The 19,431-nt window shown below is 49.4% G+C and overlaps 1 protein-coding gene across 5 annotated transcripts in view; it reads left to right on the plus strand.

Moving 5' to 3' along the window:
- The window catches only part of LOC102766910 (histone-lysine N-methyltransferase 2A), a 70,807-nt gene that overhangs the window by 28,966 nt on the left and 22,410 nt on the right, over positions 1-19,431 (plus strand). For 4 of the 5 annotated variants that reach the window (XR_001513499.1, XM_015562500.1, XM_015562499.1 and 1 more), the window contains exons 23-29: positions 2,328-2,488; positions 2,677-2,862; positions 3,057-7,284; positions 7,837-7,914; positions 10,089-10,153; positions 11,553-11,723; positions 13,599-13,673. Coding sequence is in view for 4 of the 5 variants with exons in the window: in XM_015562500.1 (XP_015417986.1) it covers positions 2,328-2,488; positions 2,677-2,862; positions 3,057-7,284; positions 7,837-7,914; positions 10,089-10,153; positions 11,553-11,723; positions 13,599-13,673 (4,964 nt within the window). In the remaining variant the exon portion in view is untranslated. The remainder of the gene's footprint in view (positions 1-2,327; positions 2,489-2,676; positions 2,863-3,056; positions 7,285-7,836; positions 7,915-10,088; positions 10,154-11,552; positions 11,724-13,598; positions 13,674-19,431) is intronic. The other variant, XM_015562501.1, reaches the window with a different exon arrangement.

Consider the following 19,431-nt stretch of genomic DNA (forward strand, 5'->3'; position numbering starts at 1 on the left):
TGTAGAGCCACTCTTGGGAGTTACTTCTAACTGCTACTAAAAATTAACTACTTTTTTGCTACTTCTTGTAGATGAGGACTAAAGTATCATTTTATGTCAGCCAAATCCTGTTATGGAAGAAAAGCATTGAGTGATATCATGATAAGTTTGCACAGTACAGGTGATCGCTAGAACGAATGGGGTGGTCACATTGTAAGGGATAAAAATGTTGAGTCACTGCCCTGGTCTGGTTGCTCAGTTGCTTGAGCGTTGTCCCCATACACCAAGGGTGCAGGGTCAGTCCCTACTCAGGGCACATACGGGAGCAACCAGTGAATGCATAAATAAGTGGGACAGCAAATCGATGTTTTTCTCTCTTTATCTCTTCATCTCTCTAAAATCAATAAAATAAAGTTAAACGTTTTTTTTAAAAAAAGTTAAATCACTATAGTGTACACCTGAAACTAATATTACTGATATGCTGTTGTACACCAGCTAGCTATGTTTAAATTTTTTTAAAAAATTGTTTTTCAGAATAATCTATGTATATAAAAGCCTAAGCGACTGTGAAGACCAAAAAACTGGTTGACCAGTATATGATGCACACTGAACACCAGGGGGCAGACGCTCAATGCACAGGAATGGAAACATGGAACAGACTGATGAATCTCAGGGGGGAGGAGGGAGGATGGAAAGAGATTAACCAAAAATCTTATATACATACTAGAAGCCTGGTGCACTGATTCGTGCACTGGTGGGGTCCGCAAATCGATGTTTTTCTCTCTTTATCTCTTCATCTCTCTAAAATCAATAAAATAAAGTTAAACATTTTTTTAAAAAAAAGTTAAATCACTATAGTGTACACCTGAAACTAATATTACTGATATGCTGTTGTACACCAGCTAGCTATGTTTAAATTTTTTTAAAAAATTGTTTTTCAGAATAATCTATGTATATAAAAGCCTAAGCGACTGTTTGACCAGTAGCTATGATGCACACTGAACACCAGGGGGCAGGCGCTCAATGCACAGGAATGGAAACATGGAACAGACTGATGAATCTCAGTGGGGAGGAGGGAGGATGGAAAGAGATTAACCAAAAATCTTATATACATACTAGAAGCCTGGTGCACTGATTCGTGCACTGGTGGGGTCCCTCGGCCTGGCCTACGGGGATCGGGCTGAAACTGGCAGTCCGACATCCCCTGGTGGGGGGGTCCTGGATTGTGAGAGGGCGCAGGCCAGGCCGAGGGACCCCACCAGTGCGTGAATCTGTGTACCAGGCCTCTAGTTTATAAATAAAATCTAAATAGAAAACACGGTGTCAGTGTCTTGAGGTTCCATTCATGTGGGTTCAGAAGTCAAGATTGCTGTCATGGGTCACACACACCTTGTGCCTCTGTCCTCAGGTTTCCATTTTCCAGTCCTTCTAAAAATACAACCCCCACAGAAGTAATCAGGTTCTCCAGTAGGAATTTATAATCTTTCCCATGTGCAATAAATTGTTTAAACTTCTAACAAGCTGACAGTATAAATTGAAAATTCCCTTTCTGTTGCTCCCCCTTCAGGGTCCTATTTTGCTATATATACTTCAGCTTAGTCCGCATCCCAATTCTGACGACAGTGTACGTTCCGTACTTAGCTGGCAACTTCTTGTGTGAACGAGGCTCCCCCAGCATCCAGCATGTCTGAAGCAGCTACACTTCCCTTGTCCCTGGGGTGTCTCTCCCAAAGGAGACATCTCGAGTTTGCTCTTTCCTCGCTGTGTACATACTGTGGGCCAGTGGTCCCTCCTGAGGGCCGATACTGTTTCTTGCAGGAGTTAGTATTTTTTTCTCTGCATTTTAGGACACTTTACTGCTTTCATCCCCTGCTTAGAATACACTTTTTTTAAAAAAAAGATTTGATGTTGGTTTCTGAGAGACGAGGAGAAAACAAGGACTTTGAAAAGCTTGGAACATTCTGCCTTGGAACAGTTGCTCAGTGGGTAGAGCGTCAGCCTGCAGACTGGAGGGACCAAGTTCCTTTCCGGTCGAGCGTTCATGCCAAGTTAGGGGCTCGATCCCCAGGAGGGGCCATGTAGGAGGCAGCTGATCAGTGATTTTCTCTCATCATTGATATTCCTATCTCGCTCTTCCTCTCTCTTCATCTGAAATCAATAAAAATATTTTTTTAATAAAATAGAAAGCTTGGAACATCCTAGTTTGGGAAATCTGTAAAAGTCCAGGAAAGAAAGCTAAATTCTATAAATCACGGAGACCAGGGGATCTAGGATAAGAAGAGGTTTTGACAAATGTTAGTCTTTGCTCCTGGACCCTCACCTCTGCTGGTCCCGACAAACCTTCGCAGGTGTTCCCGAGTGTACTGGAGCACCACGGACGCCCGCAAGCGCTGCGTGTACACGTGCAAGATCGTGGAGTGCCGCCCGCCGGCCGTGGAGCCAGACATCAACAGCACCGTCGAGCATGATGAAAACAGGACCATTGCCCACAGTCCAACATCTTTTGCAGGTTGGTCTTTAGTCAAGGTGTCACTTGAATGAGACTTTTGGGAATCCTGGGATTGAAGCATGCAGAGAATGTCACTTCTTTGGGAGGTCTCATTTGAAAATTTCCTTAACAGCTGGTTTTTTATTGGGCCATTTGTTTGATACCTTAATTGGACTGTTTTTAGTAAGGGTTTTTATATCCTACCACAGAAATGTCATCTAAAGAAAGTCAAAACGCAGCTGAAATTGTAAGTCCTTCATCACCAGACCGACCTCCTCATACGCAAACCTCTGGTTCCTGTTTTTATCATGTCATCTCAAAGGTTCCTAGGATTCGAACACCCAGTTATTCTCCAACACAGAGGTCCCCTGGCTGTCGGCCACTGCCTTCTGCAGGTAAAGGGTTTCATTGACTCCAAGGTCAGCTCAGACGGGAATTTGTAATTTTTTTCAGGCCATTTTATTTTAGTGACTTACACTTACTGAAAATGTTGACTTTTCGTTACCTATAAATAGATGTAGCCAAGACTTAAGCCAGTGGCTACCCACAGTTCTGTCTGTAATAGACTTTGTCACTCTCTCTCCTTTAGGAAACCCTACTCCAACCACTCACGAAATCGTCACGGTGGGTGACCCTTTACTCTCCTCGGGGCTCCGAAGCATCGGCTCCAGGCGGCACAGTACTCCTTCCTCAGCACCCCAGCAGTCGAGACTCCGGATGATGTCTCCAGTGAGAACGGGGAGCACTTACTCCAAGAACAGTGGCTCCTCCGTCTCCACCCCGGGGGCCACTGCGGACCTGGAGTCAAGTGCCAAAGCAGTGGATCATGTCTTAGGGTCACTGACTTCAAATACCAACTTAAGGCAAAACACTCCCACCTCTTCCAGTTTGCAGAGGACAGTGGTGATGATGGCCACCAAAACCAGTCACGTGGATGGCTCTTCAGCTTCAGAAATGAAGCACCCCAGCGCTTCAGACCTGGCCTCCAGCAGCTCCTCTTTGAAAGGGGAGAAGACCAAGATGCTGAGTTCCAAGAGTCCCGAGGGCTCTGCTCATGATGCGGCCCACCCCGGCCCCCCTAAGCCGGCTCCGCAGCGTCATAGTCCACCATCTGGCCAGCCAAATGTTGGTAAAACGGGCACGTTCGTGGAATTCTCTTCGGTGCCGTTTTCCTCCAGAGAGGCCCTCCCCCTCCCACCACTCCATCCGAGAGGGCAGAGGAACGACTGGGACCCACATCCAGACCCCACCCAGGCAGGGAGTTCCCCCGCCGAGGGCGACACGGACGCCAAAACCTCGAAGCTGTCAGGGGTGAGCCACCGATCATCTATCATCAACGAACAGGTCGGATCTAGCTCCAGAGACAGGAGACAGAAAGGGAAAAAGTCTTGTAAAGAAACCTTCAAAGAAAAGCGCTCCAGTAAGTCCTTCCTGGAGCCTGGTCAGGTCGCCGCTGGTGAGGAAGGACATCTAAAGGCGGAGTTTGCAGATGAAGGTTTGACTCCTGAGTTTCCAGGGCAACGGCCATGTAACAATGTGTCTTCTGATAAGATTGGGGACAAAGTCCTTGCTGCTCCTGGAGTCCCCAAAGCTCCATCAGTGCAAGGAGAAGGCCCTGCCACGGAATTACAGACACCCCGAAAACGCACGGTCAAAGTCACACTGACACCCCTGAAGATGGAAGGTGAGAGTCAGTCCAGAAATGCCCTGAAGGAAAGCAGCCCCGCTTCCCCTCTGCACGTGGAGTCAGCCTCGCCGGCAGAGCCCGTGCCAGCCTCCGGGAGTCCAGGAGCTGGGCCAGGGGCCGAGCCACGCCCCAGCACCGCCTCCCAGGAGCCTCCGGGCAACAGCTACCAGACTCTTCCCGGCCAGGAGAGGAACCTCATGCTTCCTGACGGCCCCAAACCCCAGGAGGACGGGTCTTTCAAAAGGAGGTACCCCCGTCGGAGCGCCCGGGCCCGCTCCAACATGTTCTTCGGGCTCACCCCCCTCTACGGAGTCCGGTCCTACGGGGAAGAAGACCTTCCGTTCTACAGCAGCTCAACGGGGAAGAAACGAGGCAAGAGGTCAGCCGAAGGGCAGGTGGACGGGGCTGATGACCTGAGCACTTCCGACGAGGACGACCTGTACTACTACAACTTCACCCGGACGGTGATCGCGGCGGGCGCGGAGGAGCGGCTGGCGGCCCACAGCCTGTTTCGGGAGGAGGAGCAGTGTGATCTCCCGAGAATCTCACAGCTGGATGGTGTTGACGACGGCACAGAGAGTGATACCAGTGTCACGGCCACCACCAGGAAGACCGGCCAGATTCCAAAAAGAAACGGGAAAGAGAATGGGACAGAGAGCCTCAAGCTGGACCGGCCCGAAGACGGGGAGAAGGAACATGTCATCAAGAGTTCTGTGGGCCACAAAAGCGAGCCCAAGGCGGAGAACTGCCACTCGGTGAGCCGAGGGAAGGCCCAGGGGCAGGACTCCCTGGAGGCTCAGCTCAGCTCCTTGGAGTCCAGCCGCAGGGTCCACCCCAGCGCCCCCTCGGACAAGGCCTTGCTGGACACCTACAACCCCGAGCTCCTGAAGTCGGACTCCGACAACAACAACAGCGACGACTGCGGGAACATCCTGCCCTCGGACATCATGGACTTCGTCCTGAAGAACACGCCCTCCATGCAGGCCTTGGGGGAGAGCCCGGAGTCCTCGTCCTCGGAGCTCCTGAACCTGGGCGAGGGCCTGGGCCTCGACAGCAACCGTGAGAAGGACATGGGTCTGTTCGAAGTGTTTTCTCAGCAGCTGCCGACCGCGGAGCCTGTGGACAGCAGCGTCTCTTCGTCCATCTCGGCCGAAGAGCAGTTCGAGCTGCCGCTGGAGCTGCCGTCCGACCTCTCGGTGCTGACCACGCGGAGCCCCACGGTCCCCGGCCAGAACCCCGGCAGGCTGGCCGTCATCGCCGACGCAGCGGAGAAGAGAGTCGCCATCCCGGAGAAGCCCGTGGCCGCCTCCGAGGATGACCCGGCGCTGCTGAGCCCGGGAGTCGAACCCGCGCCCGAAGGCCACATGACTCCCGACCGATTCATCCAGGGACACATGGACGCCGACCTCGCCAGCCCCCCGTGCGGCGCAGTGGAGCAGAGCCGTGGCAGCAGTCAGGATTTAACTCGGAGCAGCGGCACCCCTGGCCTCCAGGTACCGGCTTCCCCCTCTGTGCCCATCCAGAACCAGAAATACGGGCCCAGTTCCGCCGGGAGCCCCGGCCCATCTCAGATCTCGAATGCGGCCGTGCAGACCACGCCTCCCCACCTGAAGCCGCCCACCGAGAAGCTCATTGTCGTTAACCAGAACATGCAGCCGCTTTACGTGCTCCAGACGCTGCCCAACGGCGTGACCCAGAAAATCCAGCTGACCTCTTCCGTTAGTCCCGCACCTGGCGTGATGGAGGCAAACCCTTCCGTGCTGGGGCCCATGGGCGGTGGCCTCGCGCTGACCACGGGGCTAACCCCAGGCTTGCAGGCACCTCAGCCTCTTTTCCCTCCCGCTGGCAAAGGCTTGCTGCCCGTGCCTCACCACCAGCACTTACACCCCTTCCCCACAGCCGCTCAGGGCAGTTTCCCGCCCACCATCAGCAGTTCTCCTCCAGGCCTGCTCATTGGGGTGCAGCCTCCTCCAGATCCCCAACTTCTGGTGTCTGAAGCCAGCCAGAGGACAGACCTCAGCACCACGGTAGTCACTCCGTCCTCTGGACTCAAGAAAAGACCCATATCTCGCCTGCAGACCCGAAAGAATAAGAAGCTTGCTCCCTCTAGCGCCCCTTCAAACATTGCCCCCTCCGATGTGGTTTCTAACATGACACTGATTAACTTCACACCCTCCCAGCTTCCAAATCACCCCAACCTGTTAGATTTGGGGTCACTTAACACGTCATCTCACCGGACTGTTCCCAACATCATAAAAAGGTCTAAGTCCGGCGTCATGTATTTTGAACAGGCACCCCTGTTACCACAGACGGTGGGCGGACCTGCCACAGCGACGGGCACGTCGACCGGGAGCCAGGACACTGGCCACCTCGCTTCGGGGCCCGTGGCCGGCTTGGCATCCGGTTCCTCGGTCTTGAATGTCGTATCCATGCAAACGACAACAGCCCCTACGAGTAGTGCGTCGGTTCCGGGACATGTTGCGTTGACCAACCCGCGGTTGCTGGGTGCCCCAGACGCTGGCCCCATAAGCAACCTGTTGATTAAAACCAGCCAGCAGGGCCTGGGGATCCAGGACCAGGCCGGGGCTCTGCCGCCCAGCTCGGGAGTATTTCCCCAGCTGGGGTCGCTGCAGACCCCCTCTACCACGGCGATGACGGCTGCATCCGGCGTCTGCGTCCTCCCCTCGACTCAGACAGGGGTCCTAGCGGCCGCCTCCCCCTCCAGAGACGCTGAAGATCACTATCAGCTTCAGCATGTGAGCCAGCTCCTGGCCAGCAAAGCGGGAATTCTCCCTTCCCAGCGGGATCCTGAAGCTGCTCCAGGGACCCAGGGGCCGGGCTTGGCGCAAACAGCAGACGCTCCTAACAGCCTGGGGCTGGAGCCAAAGAGGGCGGCCTCCTCTGCCGGACAGGCCCGTGCGGCCTCCCCTGCGGGCTCTCCCTCCGGACCCCAGTCCGCAAGCCCCTCCGTGCCAGGCGCTCACCCCAAACCAAAAAGCAAGCGCATCCAGCTGCCTTTGGACAAAGGGAATGGCAAGAAGCACAAGGTTTCTCACCTGCGGACCAGCTCCTCGGAAGCACACGTTCCAGACCAGGAGGCCCCCACGTCCTGCCTGACCTCGTCCACAGGGTGAGAGCCAGTGTCGCCGTGCGGGGTCTGGGGGCCGGGCCCCGAGCAGAGGCTGGGGATTGGGGGGGGCTATCTGTGAGGGGGACAGCCTTCTGCCCTTTGCAGGGCTCAGGTGTTTTCTGGGTTTTAAATGATTGTTTTTTCACCCATGGTGGTGACGTATAGAGCAAACGTCAATGCCTTCGTGAGCAGTGGGTCTCCTGCATAGAGCCACGTCTCTGCTCGGCTGACGTAACACGGAGCCGCTGCTGGTGCTGTTTGGCTGCTGTTGCCTCTCTGCTGAGGCGGAGGGATGGTTATTCCTGCCCAGAGTGTAACGTGTCTGATGTGCACAAGTGAACGTTACATACGTATGCGCCCAGGGAGCCACCATTCAGATCGAGATAGAGAACCTCCCTAGTGCTCCAGAGACTCCTGGTCCCGTGGGCAGGGCACCCACACCCCTGCATCGCCACGGGCTGGGGTTCCGCTCACGAGGTTACCAGAGCCCGACTGTCGTTTCTGTGGCCTGACCCCCACCCTGGTGCATACGTGCTAACGGTTCTGTTTCAGGGCCCCCGCAGCAGAGGCCGAGCAGCAGGACACGGCTGATGGGGAGCCGGCGGCACAGGAGTGTGGGCAGCCCCCGGGGTGAGCAGAGGAAGGTCTCCAAGACCAAGTCCTCATCAAACACCCTTCTTCCTGCGTGTGTGGCCTTGTGTTCTGACCCTCACCAGAGCCTGTGTGTGTGGATCTGTGTGGCCGTGTGTTCTGACCCTCACCAGAGCCTGTGCGTGTGGATCTGTGTGGCCGTGTGTTCTGACCCTCTCCAGAGCCTGTGCGTGTGGATCTGTGTGGCCGTGTGTCCTGATCCTCACCAGAGCCTGTGCGTGTGGATCTGTGTGGCCGTGTGTCCTGACCCTCTCCAGAGCCTGTGCGTGTGGATCTGTGTGGCCGTGTGTTCTGATCCTCACCAGAGCCTGTGTGTGTGGCTCTGTGTGGCCGTGTGTTCTGATCCTCACTACAGAAAATGTTTATTGATTTGGGAGAGAGAGACATCCATGTGGGAATCATGATCTGGTGCCTCTCGCACGCTACCCGACCAGGCATCGAATCCGCAACCCAGGCATGTGCCCTGACCAGGAATCAAACCTGCCACCCTTTTGTGCACAGGACGATACTCCAGCCAACTGAGCCACTCGGCCAGGGTGCCAGAGTTCCTTTAGTAAAAGTCATACAGTATAGGATTATTTAAATAATGGATAATGGTTCCCTCTTCATCCTGCCTAACCCCATCCCAATCTGTTCCTTAGAGGTAACATTGCTAACAATTTGTTTTCATCCATGGTGACATTTTTTAAAATACGTTTTTCTTGATTTGAATTAAAGAGGGATATAGAGATTGAAGCATCAATGAGAGAAACATTGCCTCTTCCATGCCCCCTACTGGCGATGGAGACCACAACCTGGGCATGTGCCCTGACCAGGAACCAGACCCTGACCTCCTGGTTGATAGGTTGCTGCTCAACCACTGAGCCACACCGGCCGGGCTGGGAGACCTTTGTATGCATACACAGATATATGTGGCATACATAAGGACATGTATATACTTCTTTTTACATAGAATGAGTAATGCTGTACATACTGTTCTTTACCTGGTTTTATTGCTTACCATATTGTGTGCGCATTTCTGTACAGTGTTTATAGATGCACTTTATATTTTAATGGCGGCCTCTGGCTCCCGTGTGTGATCTACAGTAATTTACCTAACTATCCCCTTTAGTATATATTTCACTGTTGCGGGTTCAGTCCCCGGTTGGGGCCCATTGTGGGAAGCAACCAAAAGCAGCCAACTTTAAGCTGCTCTTAAGTGATTCCAGAACTGCTTCTAGCAAGTGTTCTTTAATCCTTTTCCCAATACTAAGGGTGAGAAAAAATGTAAGGACACAATCTACAACCCCAAAAGTAAAAGCTGAATGTCGCCCTAGCCAGTTTGGCTCAGTGGATGGAGCATTGGCCTGCGGGTTCGATTCCGGTCAAGGGCATGTACCTCGGATGCAGGTTCCTCAGCCCTGGTCGGTGTGTGTACGGAGGCAACCAATCGATGTGTCTCTCTCACATCGATGTTTCTCTCTGTCTCTCTCTCTCTTTCCCCCTTCCACTCTAAAAAATCAATGGAAAAATAGCCTTGGTTGAGTATTAACAAAATAAATAAATAAAAATTTAATGTCAGTATTTAATGTCAGAACAGTGGTTGGCAAACCGCGGCTTGCAAGCCACATGCGGCTCTTTGGCCCCTTGAATGTGGCTCTTCCACAAAATGCCACGTGTGGGCGCACACGTACAGTGCAATTGAAACTTCGTGGCCCACACGCAGAAGTCGGTTTTCAGAAAGGAGATCGATGAAACAAATACACAAGACGAGTGTGGATGGGAGAGTTGGAAGGGGTCAACCTCAGTGAACGTACCTCAATCAGATTGAGGACGTTTTTGGCAAAGGCCAGCTTAGGAGGACCCTAATTAAGTTAATAACAATGTACCTACCTAGTTTAAGTTTAAGTTTAAAAAATTTGGCTCAGCAGAAATGTCAGTCGTTGTCCTGTTGATATTTGGCTCCGTTGGCTGACGAGCTTGCCGACCACCGGCCTAGAAGATGGCTTTCTGTCGGTGCCGCACGGTAGCGGGTGGTGCTCCTCGTTCAGGGGCTGGTCTCCGGCAGGGGCTTTGTGGGACTGACACAGCTTTAGGTTTGAACTGAAGTCCTCGCTGATAAATCTCACACTTGTGTTTTGGGTTGTTTTTGTGTGTGTATGTGTGTTTTTTAGGCAAATGGCTGTTCTTCCTGAGGTTCAGACAACACAAAATCCAGCAAATGAACAAGAAAGCACAGGTATGTGGATGGGTAACTGGTCCCAATCAGAATTTCACAGCCAAACGTGCTGTAAAAATCACCTACGTTACCTACTGGTTTTTCTAGATTTAAACCCTTCCCCCTCTCCCCCCCAACAGTCACACAGAGTGAAGTGAGGGAACAAACTGTGGCCTGAGCCTCACAGCATCTTTCCGTCCCGTGCTCATCCACTACATATTCTGTGGCCGTCTGTCAAGGAAAGGACACAAGACGGAAGCCTTTAACTATACTCCTGCTCGACTTGCTTTAATAGCAGTATGGTGCAAGTAGCTAGTGTGCCCGGGCCGGTGTGGTTCAGTGGATAGAGCGTCGGCCTGCAGACCAAAGAGTCCCGGGTTTGATCCCGATCAAGGGCACGGACCTCAGTTGCAGGCTCCTCCCCAACCCGTGCCATGGTCGCGGCTCATGCAGGAAGCAGCCAATCGATGTGATTCTTTCACATCAATATTTCTCTCTGTCTTTCCCTTTCTTTAAAATTAATGGAAAAATATCCTTGGGTGAGAATTAAAAAATAACAAAAATAAAAAGTAAATAAATAGCTCATGATAACCTGACTTCATTCACCCCTGGTTGTCACTGAAGAAAGCCAGGAAGCATTCTTACTCTGTAAGCTAGCCAGATTCGGCTGTGCCGCCAGATACGTCTCCAGAGCCCTCACGGTCTGCCCTGCTGATTGGTCAGTAAACAGCAGGTCACGTTGTTCCGATTGGGGAGCTCTGGGGTCAGGCTTTGCCCGTTTCCATTAAAGGGCCTGTCTTCCCCAGAGGAGAACCCGGTGGGGAAACTGCTTGGACACCAGCTTTGGGGTGTGGGAACACTGCTGCCTTGCTGATCCTCGAGAAGGTGGGTCGGTCTCTGTGTGGGAGGACAGCAGGGGCCGACCATGCAGCGCTGTGCCGCAGGAGTTCAGGCGCGGCGTTACCCTCTTGGCTGCCCGACCCTGGGCGCTAGGCCACTGAGCTCTCTCTGCCTCAGTTCCCTCACCTACTCATCGGACTTTTGTGAGGTTGGTGAGTTACAATCTAGGGAACGTGCCTGAGAGCGTAGGAGAGTGCCTGGCACATACTGCTTCATACACGTTAGCAGTGTCATTTTTTACTTTAACCTACAGAGGGCAGTCACTTACTGAAAAACTATCAAATTGTCATACTAGAAACTGCCACAAAGAGCATGGCTCGGTGTTAAGACCATTTCTAGTTTTACTGGTAGTCGTGTGTAGCGATGGCCCGAGCAGCGAGCTCACCTCCTTGAGACTCCGTTTGATTGCCTGTCAGTGGGATGATCCCTGTTCTGGATGCCGCTGGCTTCGCCACGGTATGCATAGTCTGGGCTGCCCGGGCCTGCTGCAGCCGCCGACGCTCTGCGCTCTCCCTCGCAGACCCGAAGGCGGCGGAGGAGGAGGACGGAGGCTTCAGCTCGCCACTCATGCTCTGGCTGCAGCAGGAACAGAAGCGCAAGGAAAGCATCACCGAGAAAAAGCCCAAGAAAGGCCTGGTGTTTGAAATTTCCAGTGACGACGGCTTCCAGATCTGTGCGGAGAGCATTGAAGGCGAGTGGATTGCTCGGGCTGCCCCAGGGCAGCGCTGTGCAGCTGTGCTGGGAGGTGTGGGGGCTTTGCACATGTGGTTTGTCCTTAGAAGTTAGTGTTCTTGAGAAACAGTCCGTGGTTTATGGGAAGAGTTAGGGATACAGATTATGTTTTGAATGTTACATACACCCTGCATAGCACATGAGATCTCTGCTTGTCTCTCTCACTTTTCTCCTACCACTTCCTGTTTTGTTGTTTCTTTCTTTCTTCTTTTTTAAATTGATTTCAGAGAGGAAGGGAGCGGGGGGAGAGAGAGAGGGAAGAAAGATTGATGATGAGAGAAGAGAATTGTTGACCGGCTGCCTCCTGCACGCCCCCCACTTGGGATTGAGCTCCCAACCCGGGCATGTGCCTTGACCAGAATCAAACCTGGCACCCTTTAGTCCCCAGGCCAATGCTGTATCCACTGAGCCAAGCCGGCCAGGGCCTTCCTGTACATCTTGAATGCTGTCCTCCCTCACCTCCATAAACGTTTGTTTACTTTTATGTCTTACTCAGCAGGCAGCTTCCCGGAAGGGTTTGAAGCTTATGTTCTTCCTAGAGACCTGATACACAAAATTCACGCGGGTGTGGGGGGGTGGGGATCAGCCTGGCCTGCACCCTCTTGCAATCCAGCCCTCTCACACTCTAGGACCCCTTGCTCCTAACCACCCGCCTGCTCGCTCCTTGCCTGCTCGCTCCTTACCGCTTGGCTCGCCATTCCTTAGCGCTGCCCCGGAAGTAGCACAGGCTCCCGCCACCGCCGCTGCACTTACTGCACAACACTGAGGGCCTGCAAACTGGTCCTGAGCCTGGCTTCTGGCTGAGCGGACTCCCGCTGTGGGAGCGCACTGACCACCAGGGGGTAGCTCCTGCGTTGAGCATCTGCCCCCTGGTAGTCAGTGTGCATCATAGCGACCGGTTGTCCTGGTTGTGCCATAACAGTCGCTGGGCTTTCTTAGATATAGATTTAACATTTTTGTGCCCCTAACGTAGCTGTTCATTAGCTGTTGAAGGACTAGTGAATGTGCTGTAGGCAACAGGTACTGGAGGAGTTTCAGGGGGAAGAAAGGTCACTGTGGGTCAGCGAGAGTTATCAAAACATGAAAGCCCGAGCTGGTGTTGCTCAGTGGGTAGAGTGCTGGCCTGCGGACCAAAGGGTCCTGGGTTCGATTCCAGTTGAGGGCACATACCTTGGTTGCAGGCTCCTCCTTGGCCCTTTCCCTGTTCAGGGCACTCAAAGGAGGCAATCAATCGATAATCGATGTGTTTCTCTGACATTGATGTTTCTCTCTGTCTTTCCCTCTCTTTTCCACTCTCTCTAAAAGACTAATGGAAAAATGTCCTCAGGTGAGGAAAACGAAAAAAGAAAGAAAGAAAAATGTTAAGAGAACTAGACTGAGTCTGAAATCCACATGGATTGCTCCCCACACTCCACACTCACTTCTGTGACAGTGAGAGACGATGGGACCTTCGGGGCCAGCTGAGGGGGACTGTGCAGGTTTCCAGTTACAGCCGTCATTGTCAGGCGCTGAGAGGTCATGGCATCCCCAGTCTTGGTTCAGTTGTTCATTGTTACTGCATCGGTCAGCGTAGGGAACAGAGGTAACACCAGCGCTCGGGTTAGGGTCCAGGTGCCATCGCGGGTGGCAGTGCTTTGGGGACTCGTCGTTTCAGGCGGTCTGGATCCCCTCGCTGCCTCTGTCCTTTCTCGAGAAAGAGACATTCCCTCTCAGCTTCTCACGCACGGAACTGATTGGAACTCCCAGACAAAACCTGCCGCAGCAGGAGCGCGCTTCCGCCGCGGGATTCTGGGAGCGGTGCTGGCGCCTGCTGGAACGTTGTCTCTCCTCACAGATGCCTGGAAGTCGCTGACAGACAAAGTCCAGGAAGCGCGGTCCAATGCCCGGCTAAAGCAGCTGTCGTTTGCAGGTAACGGCTCGTACGCTCGTTCTGCTCCTGTCTCAGAATGTGCCGGTAGCTTGGTCTACGTTACAGAGTTGATTCTAAAAACAAAACAAAAACCACAGCAACATTCTTTTTTTAAAAATGAATTTTCACAACTTTACTGAGATGGTATTCTTTCACTGTACGTTCACCCTGTAAAGCACACAGTTCGGGGGCTTTGAGTATGCTCACCAAGGACAGAGGTCCTGTCTGTGTCACGCCAGGACATTTCCGTTATCGCCAAGAGCAACCTCGTGCCCATCAGCAGTCATTGCTCAGCTCCAGCCCCTGGCAGCTACGAATCCACTTTCTGTGTCGGTGGGTTTGCTGTGTATTTCGTACGTGGGACAGGGCTAGGCTGTCCAGCTAGAGGGGTAATGAGTTCAGAACAACTGTTCAAATTTAATTATAGTGCATCCAGTGCAAAAAGAAGGAATCGTACAGTATGTGGCCTTCTGGGGCTGCCTTCCTTCATTTAATACCGTGCTCTGCTGTAACGTGGCCTCAGCACTCCCATCCTTTTTTTTTTTTTTTATTAACAAATGAATTTTGGGAGAATACACGTAAAATTTACCGTCTTAACGATTTTGGAGTGTAGAAATTCAGTGGTGGTGACTACATTCTCAGTGTTATACAGCCGTGGCCACCTGTCACTCTTCAGTCTTCTCGCCCGGCCCCTGGCCACCACCATTGTGTTTCCTGGCTTTGTGAGTTGGATTACTCTAAGCACCTTATGTAATCATACAGTTTGTGACTTTCTTATTTCACTTACCGTAATGTCCTCAAAGTTCATCCATGTTGTAGTATATGTCAGGATTTACTTTTTAAGGTTGAATAATATTTTACTGTGTCCGTATTTTACATTTTGCTTATCCATTGATTGTTGATGGACACTTGGCTTACTTAATTTAATCCCTTATTAGATACATGTTTGCAAATAATTGCTCTCATTCTGTGACTTTTTACTCTATGGATAGTGTCCTCCCATTTTTGCAGATGGTGAGGGAGATATTTGGGGGCAAGAAAAGAGGGTTCATGGGTCTGTCTCTGACCAGCTGGTTGTCACTGGATGAACTATAATTAAATGCGTCCTTAGTTGTTCTGAACTAGTCATTGGTAATGTGTAATCTACCGGAGGGTTTGGCTCAGTGTTCTCCTCAGAGGAGAATAGTCTGGCCCTTTCTTTCTCTAGTGGCACAAAGATTTCTTTGGTTTATCCATGTCTTGTGCTGCATTATGCAATCTAAGAAACCCTGAGCTCTGGAGGCAGATAGAACTGAGTTCAAGCTCTATTTCTGCCCTGTTGCTATTGATATTAAATTGTTTGCAGCTAACTAACTTCTCTGAGTCTGGATCTCCGTATCTATAAGGTCCTAATATTAATCCAACTTTCGATCTTCGTTGTGAGGATTAATTAAAATAATGAACCTGCCCTAGCTGGTTTGGCTCAGTGGATAGAGCGTTGGCCTGCGGTGCGGACTGGAGGGTCTCGGGTTCGATTCCAGTCAAGGGCACATGCCTGGGTTGTGGGCTTGCCAGTAGGGGACGTGCTGGAGGCAGCCGATCGGTGATTCTCTCTCATCATTGATGTTCCCCCCCATTCCTCCTCTCCCTCTCCCTCTCTCTCCCTCCCCCACCCTCTCCCTTCCTCTCTGAAATCAATAAAGGAATATTAAGAAATATATATATAATGAGTCTTGCATTATTGGCAGCTCTTCATTTACATGTAGCTGTGTATTTATGTGCCCGAATGTACCTCATGTGCCAGTGAAGAGCATCATCCTGACTGAAGGGATTTGAAACCGAATTCAGGGAAATTAGTGAATATTAGCACTTTTTATAGCATCTTCTCTTTTTTTAACCTTTATTATTGAAAGTATTTCCCACAGTTTTTTACCCACTCATCTACTGATGGGCATTTAGATATTGTAAATTGTGCTGCTATGAACATAGGGGCGCATACATTCTTTGTGTGGTGCTTCGGGTCTCTTAAGATATATTTCTAGAAGTGGGATCACAGGGTCAAATGGGAGTTTCATATTTAATTTTTAGAGGAAACTCCATACTGTTCTCCACAGTGGCTCACCAGTCTGCATTCCCACCAGCAGTGCAGGAGGGTTCGCTTTCTCCACATCCTTGCCAGCACTTGTCATTTGTTGATTTGTTGATGGTAGCCATTCTGACAGGTGTGAGGTGATACCTCATTATTGTTTCATTTGCATCTCTCTGATAATCAGTGACTTTGAGCTTTTTTTCATATGTCTCTTAGCCTTCTGTATGTCCACTTTGGAGAAATGCCTATTTGGGTGCTTTGCCATTTTTTAATTGGATTGTTTATCTTCCTTCTGTTAAGTTGTATGAGTTCCTTATATAGTTTGGGTATTAACCCTTTACCAGATGTATCATTGCCAAATATGTTCTCCCACACAGGGGGCTCCCTTTTCGTTTTGGCGATTATTTCTTTTGCTGTGTGGAAGCTTTTCATTTTGACGTCCCATTTGTTTGTTTTCTCAGTTTCCTTTGCCCTAGGAGATGTATTGGTAAGCATATTGCTATGAGAGATGTCTGACATTTTGCTGCCTTTGGTTTCTCTTAGGATATTTATGGTTTCACGACTTGACTTACATTTAAGTCTTTTATCCATTTTGAGCTTATTCTTGTGTATCGTGTAAGTTGGTGGTCTCTAGTTCCAATATTTTGCATGTATCTGCCCAATTTTCCCCACACCATTTATTGAAGAGACTCTCTTGACTCCATTGTATATTCTTGCCTCCTTTATCAAATATTAATTAATATTAATTGTAGTTTTCTGAGTACAAGTCTTTTACCGCCTTGGTTAAGTTTATTCCTAATTACCTTACTTTTTTTGTTGCAATGGTAAATGGGATTATTTGTTTAGTGTCTCTTTCTAAGAATTCATTATTGGTGTATTAAAAAAAATCAATTTCTGGGTGTGTTGATTTTGTATCCCGCTACATTGCCAAATTCATTTATTAAATCTAGTAGTTTTTTGGTGGAGTCTTTAGTGTTTTCTATTACAATATCATGTCATCTGCGAATAAGAACAGTTAGACTTCCTCCTTTCCAATTTGGATGCCTTTTATTTCTTCTTGTCTGATCACTGTGGCTAGGATTTTCAGTTGAGTAAGAGTCGTGAAAGCAGACATCCCTGTCTTGTTCCTGTGCTTAGGGGAAATGGTTTTCATTTTTTCCCATCGAGTATGATGTTGGCTGTAGGTTTGTCATGTATGGCCTTTATTATGTTGAGATATGATCACTGTATTCCAACTTTGCTGAGTTTTTATCAAAAATGGGTGTTGGGCCCTAACTGGTTTGGCTCAGTGGATAGAGCATTGGCCTGCGGACTGAAGGGTCCCGGGTTCGATCCCGGCTAAAGGCATGTACCTTGGTTGCGGGCACATCCCCAGTAGGGGGCATCAAGGAGGCAGCTGATCAATGTTTCTCTCTAATCGATGTTTCTAACTCTTTATCTCTCTCCCTCTCTGTAAAATATCAATAAAATATATTGGAAAAAGAAAAAGAACTACAGGCCAATATCCCTGATGAACCTGGACAGTAAAGTCCTTGACAAAATTTTAGCAAACCAGGTCCAGCGATACAATAAAGACATCAAACATCATGACCAGGTGGGATGAGGATTTTAGAGCTGTGTTCATCAGGGATATTGGCCTGTAATTCTCCTTCTTTGTAGTGACTTTATCTGGTTCTGGAATTAGGGTAATGCTGGCCTCATAAAAAGAGCTTGGAAGTGTTCCTTCCTCTTGGAGTTTTTTGGAATAGTTTGAGGAGGACAGGTGTTAGTTTTTCATTGAATGTTTGGTAAAACTCCCCTGTGAAACTTGTGTTTGCTGGGAGTTTTTTGGTTACTGCTTCTATTTCCTCAGTTGTTATTGGCCTATTCAGGTTTTCTGATTGTTCGTGATTCAGTTTTGGGAGACTGTATTTTTCTAGGAATTTGTCCATTTCATCCACATTGTCCAGCTTGTTGGCATATAGTTGTTCATAGTATTTTCTTAAAATTCTTTGTATTTCTGTGGTGTCAGTGGTTACTTCTCTGCTTTTGTTTCTAATCTTATTTATTTGGGTCTTTGTTTCTTATGAGTCTGACTAATGGCTCCTCAATCTTATCCTTTCAAAGAACCAGCTTGGTTTCATTGATTTTTTTTTTTAGTCTGTCAGTTATTTCTGCTCTAATCTTTATTATTTCCTTCCTTCTACTTGGCTTTTCTTGTTCTCTTTTTGGTTCTTTAAGTTGTAGGATTAAATAGTTTATTGTTAATTTTTCTTGTTTTTTGAAGTAGGCCTCTGTGCTATGAACTTTCCTCTCAGGACTGCTCTTGCTATGTCCAAGATTTTGGGTTATTGTGTATTCATTTTCATTTCTTTCAAGGAAGGTTTTTTACTTATTTCTTGATCTCATTGGAAACCCATTCATTGTTTAATAACATGCTATTTAGCCTCCATGTTTTTGAATGTTTGGGTGTTTTTACTGTAGTTGAGTTCTAATTTCATTCCACTGTGATCTGAGAAGATGCTTGATATGATTTCAGTCTTCCTGAACTAGAGACTTGTTTTGTGTCCTAACATGTGGTCTATCTTTGAGAATGACCCATGTGCACTTGAGAAGAATGTATATTTTGCAGCTTTGGGTGAAATGTTCTATCAATGTCACTTAACTCCATCTGTATGTAATTAGGCGCTCCTACATTGGGTACATATATATTTCCCAGAGTTATAAGTTCTTGTTGGATTGATCCCTTTAGTACTATATATTGACCTTTGTTGTCTCTTATGATAGCCTTCATTTTGAAGTCTATTTTGTCAGGTATGAGTATTGGTACCCCAGCTTTTTTTTCTTTTCCATTTGCATGGAACATTTTTTCCATCCCTTCACTCTCATTCTGTGTGAGTCTTTTGTTCTGAGATGGATCTCTTGTGTAGAGCATATAGTTGGGTCATGTTTTTGTATCCATTCAGCCACTTTATGTCTTTGGATCAATAATAACCTATGTTTACATTTAAGTTTATTATTGACTAGAGGCCGGTGCATGGATTTGTGCGTGGGTGGGGTCCCTCAGCCTGACCTGTGCCCTCTCGCAATCTGGGACCCTATTATTATTAATTTCAGAGAGGAAGGGAGAGAGAGAGAAATGTCAATGATGAGAGAGAATCATTGATCACTCCTGCATACCCCCCACTGGGGATTGAGCCCGCAACCCAGGCATGTGCCCTTGCCTGGAATCGAACCTGGGACCCTTCAGCCCACAGGCCAACACTCTATCCACTGAGCCAAACTGGCTAGGGTAACCCTATGTCTTTTGATTGCAGCATTTTTTTTAACTGAAATTCTTTATTGTTTAAAGTATTACACGAGTCGCCTTTTTCCCCCTTTGACCTCTCCCCGGCCGCTCCCACCCCCCAGCTCATGAACCACAACCTCTGGGCTTGGGAACGCGAAGGCGGAGTTGTTAGCATGGATCCCAAGGACTTCTCGTTGCTGACAGTGCATGTGCTTTCGCGTTAGCACACCATGGGCCCTGCTGCCCTCAGCCGGGAATGGCCTTCCGGTAGTCCTTGCAGACCTCAGCCTTCTGTGACCACTCTTCTCTAGACTCACTGTCACCGTTATCCCTCCAGTTACAGAAACCCCACCTCCTGACTGGTTTAAATAGGAAGCTTATTTGCCATTTATGTTTCTATCTCTGTCCCTCTCCCTTCCTCT

The sequence above is a fragment of the Myotis davidii genome, unplaced genomic scaffold, assembly GCF_000327345.1.
Source record: "Myotis davidii unplaced genomic scaffold, ASM32734v1 scaffold97, whole genome shotgun sequence".
In the NCBI taxonomy this organism is placed as follows: Eukaryota; Metazoa; Chordata; class Mammalia; order Chiroptera; family Vespertilionidae; genus Myotis; species Myotis davidii.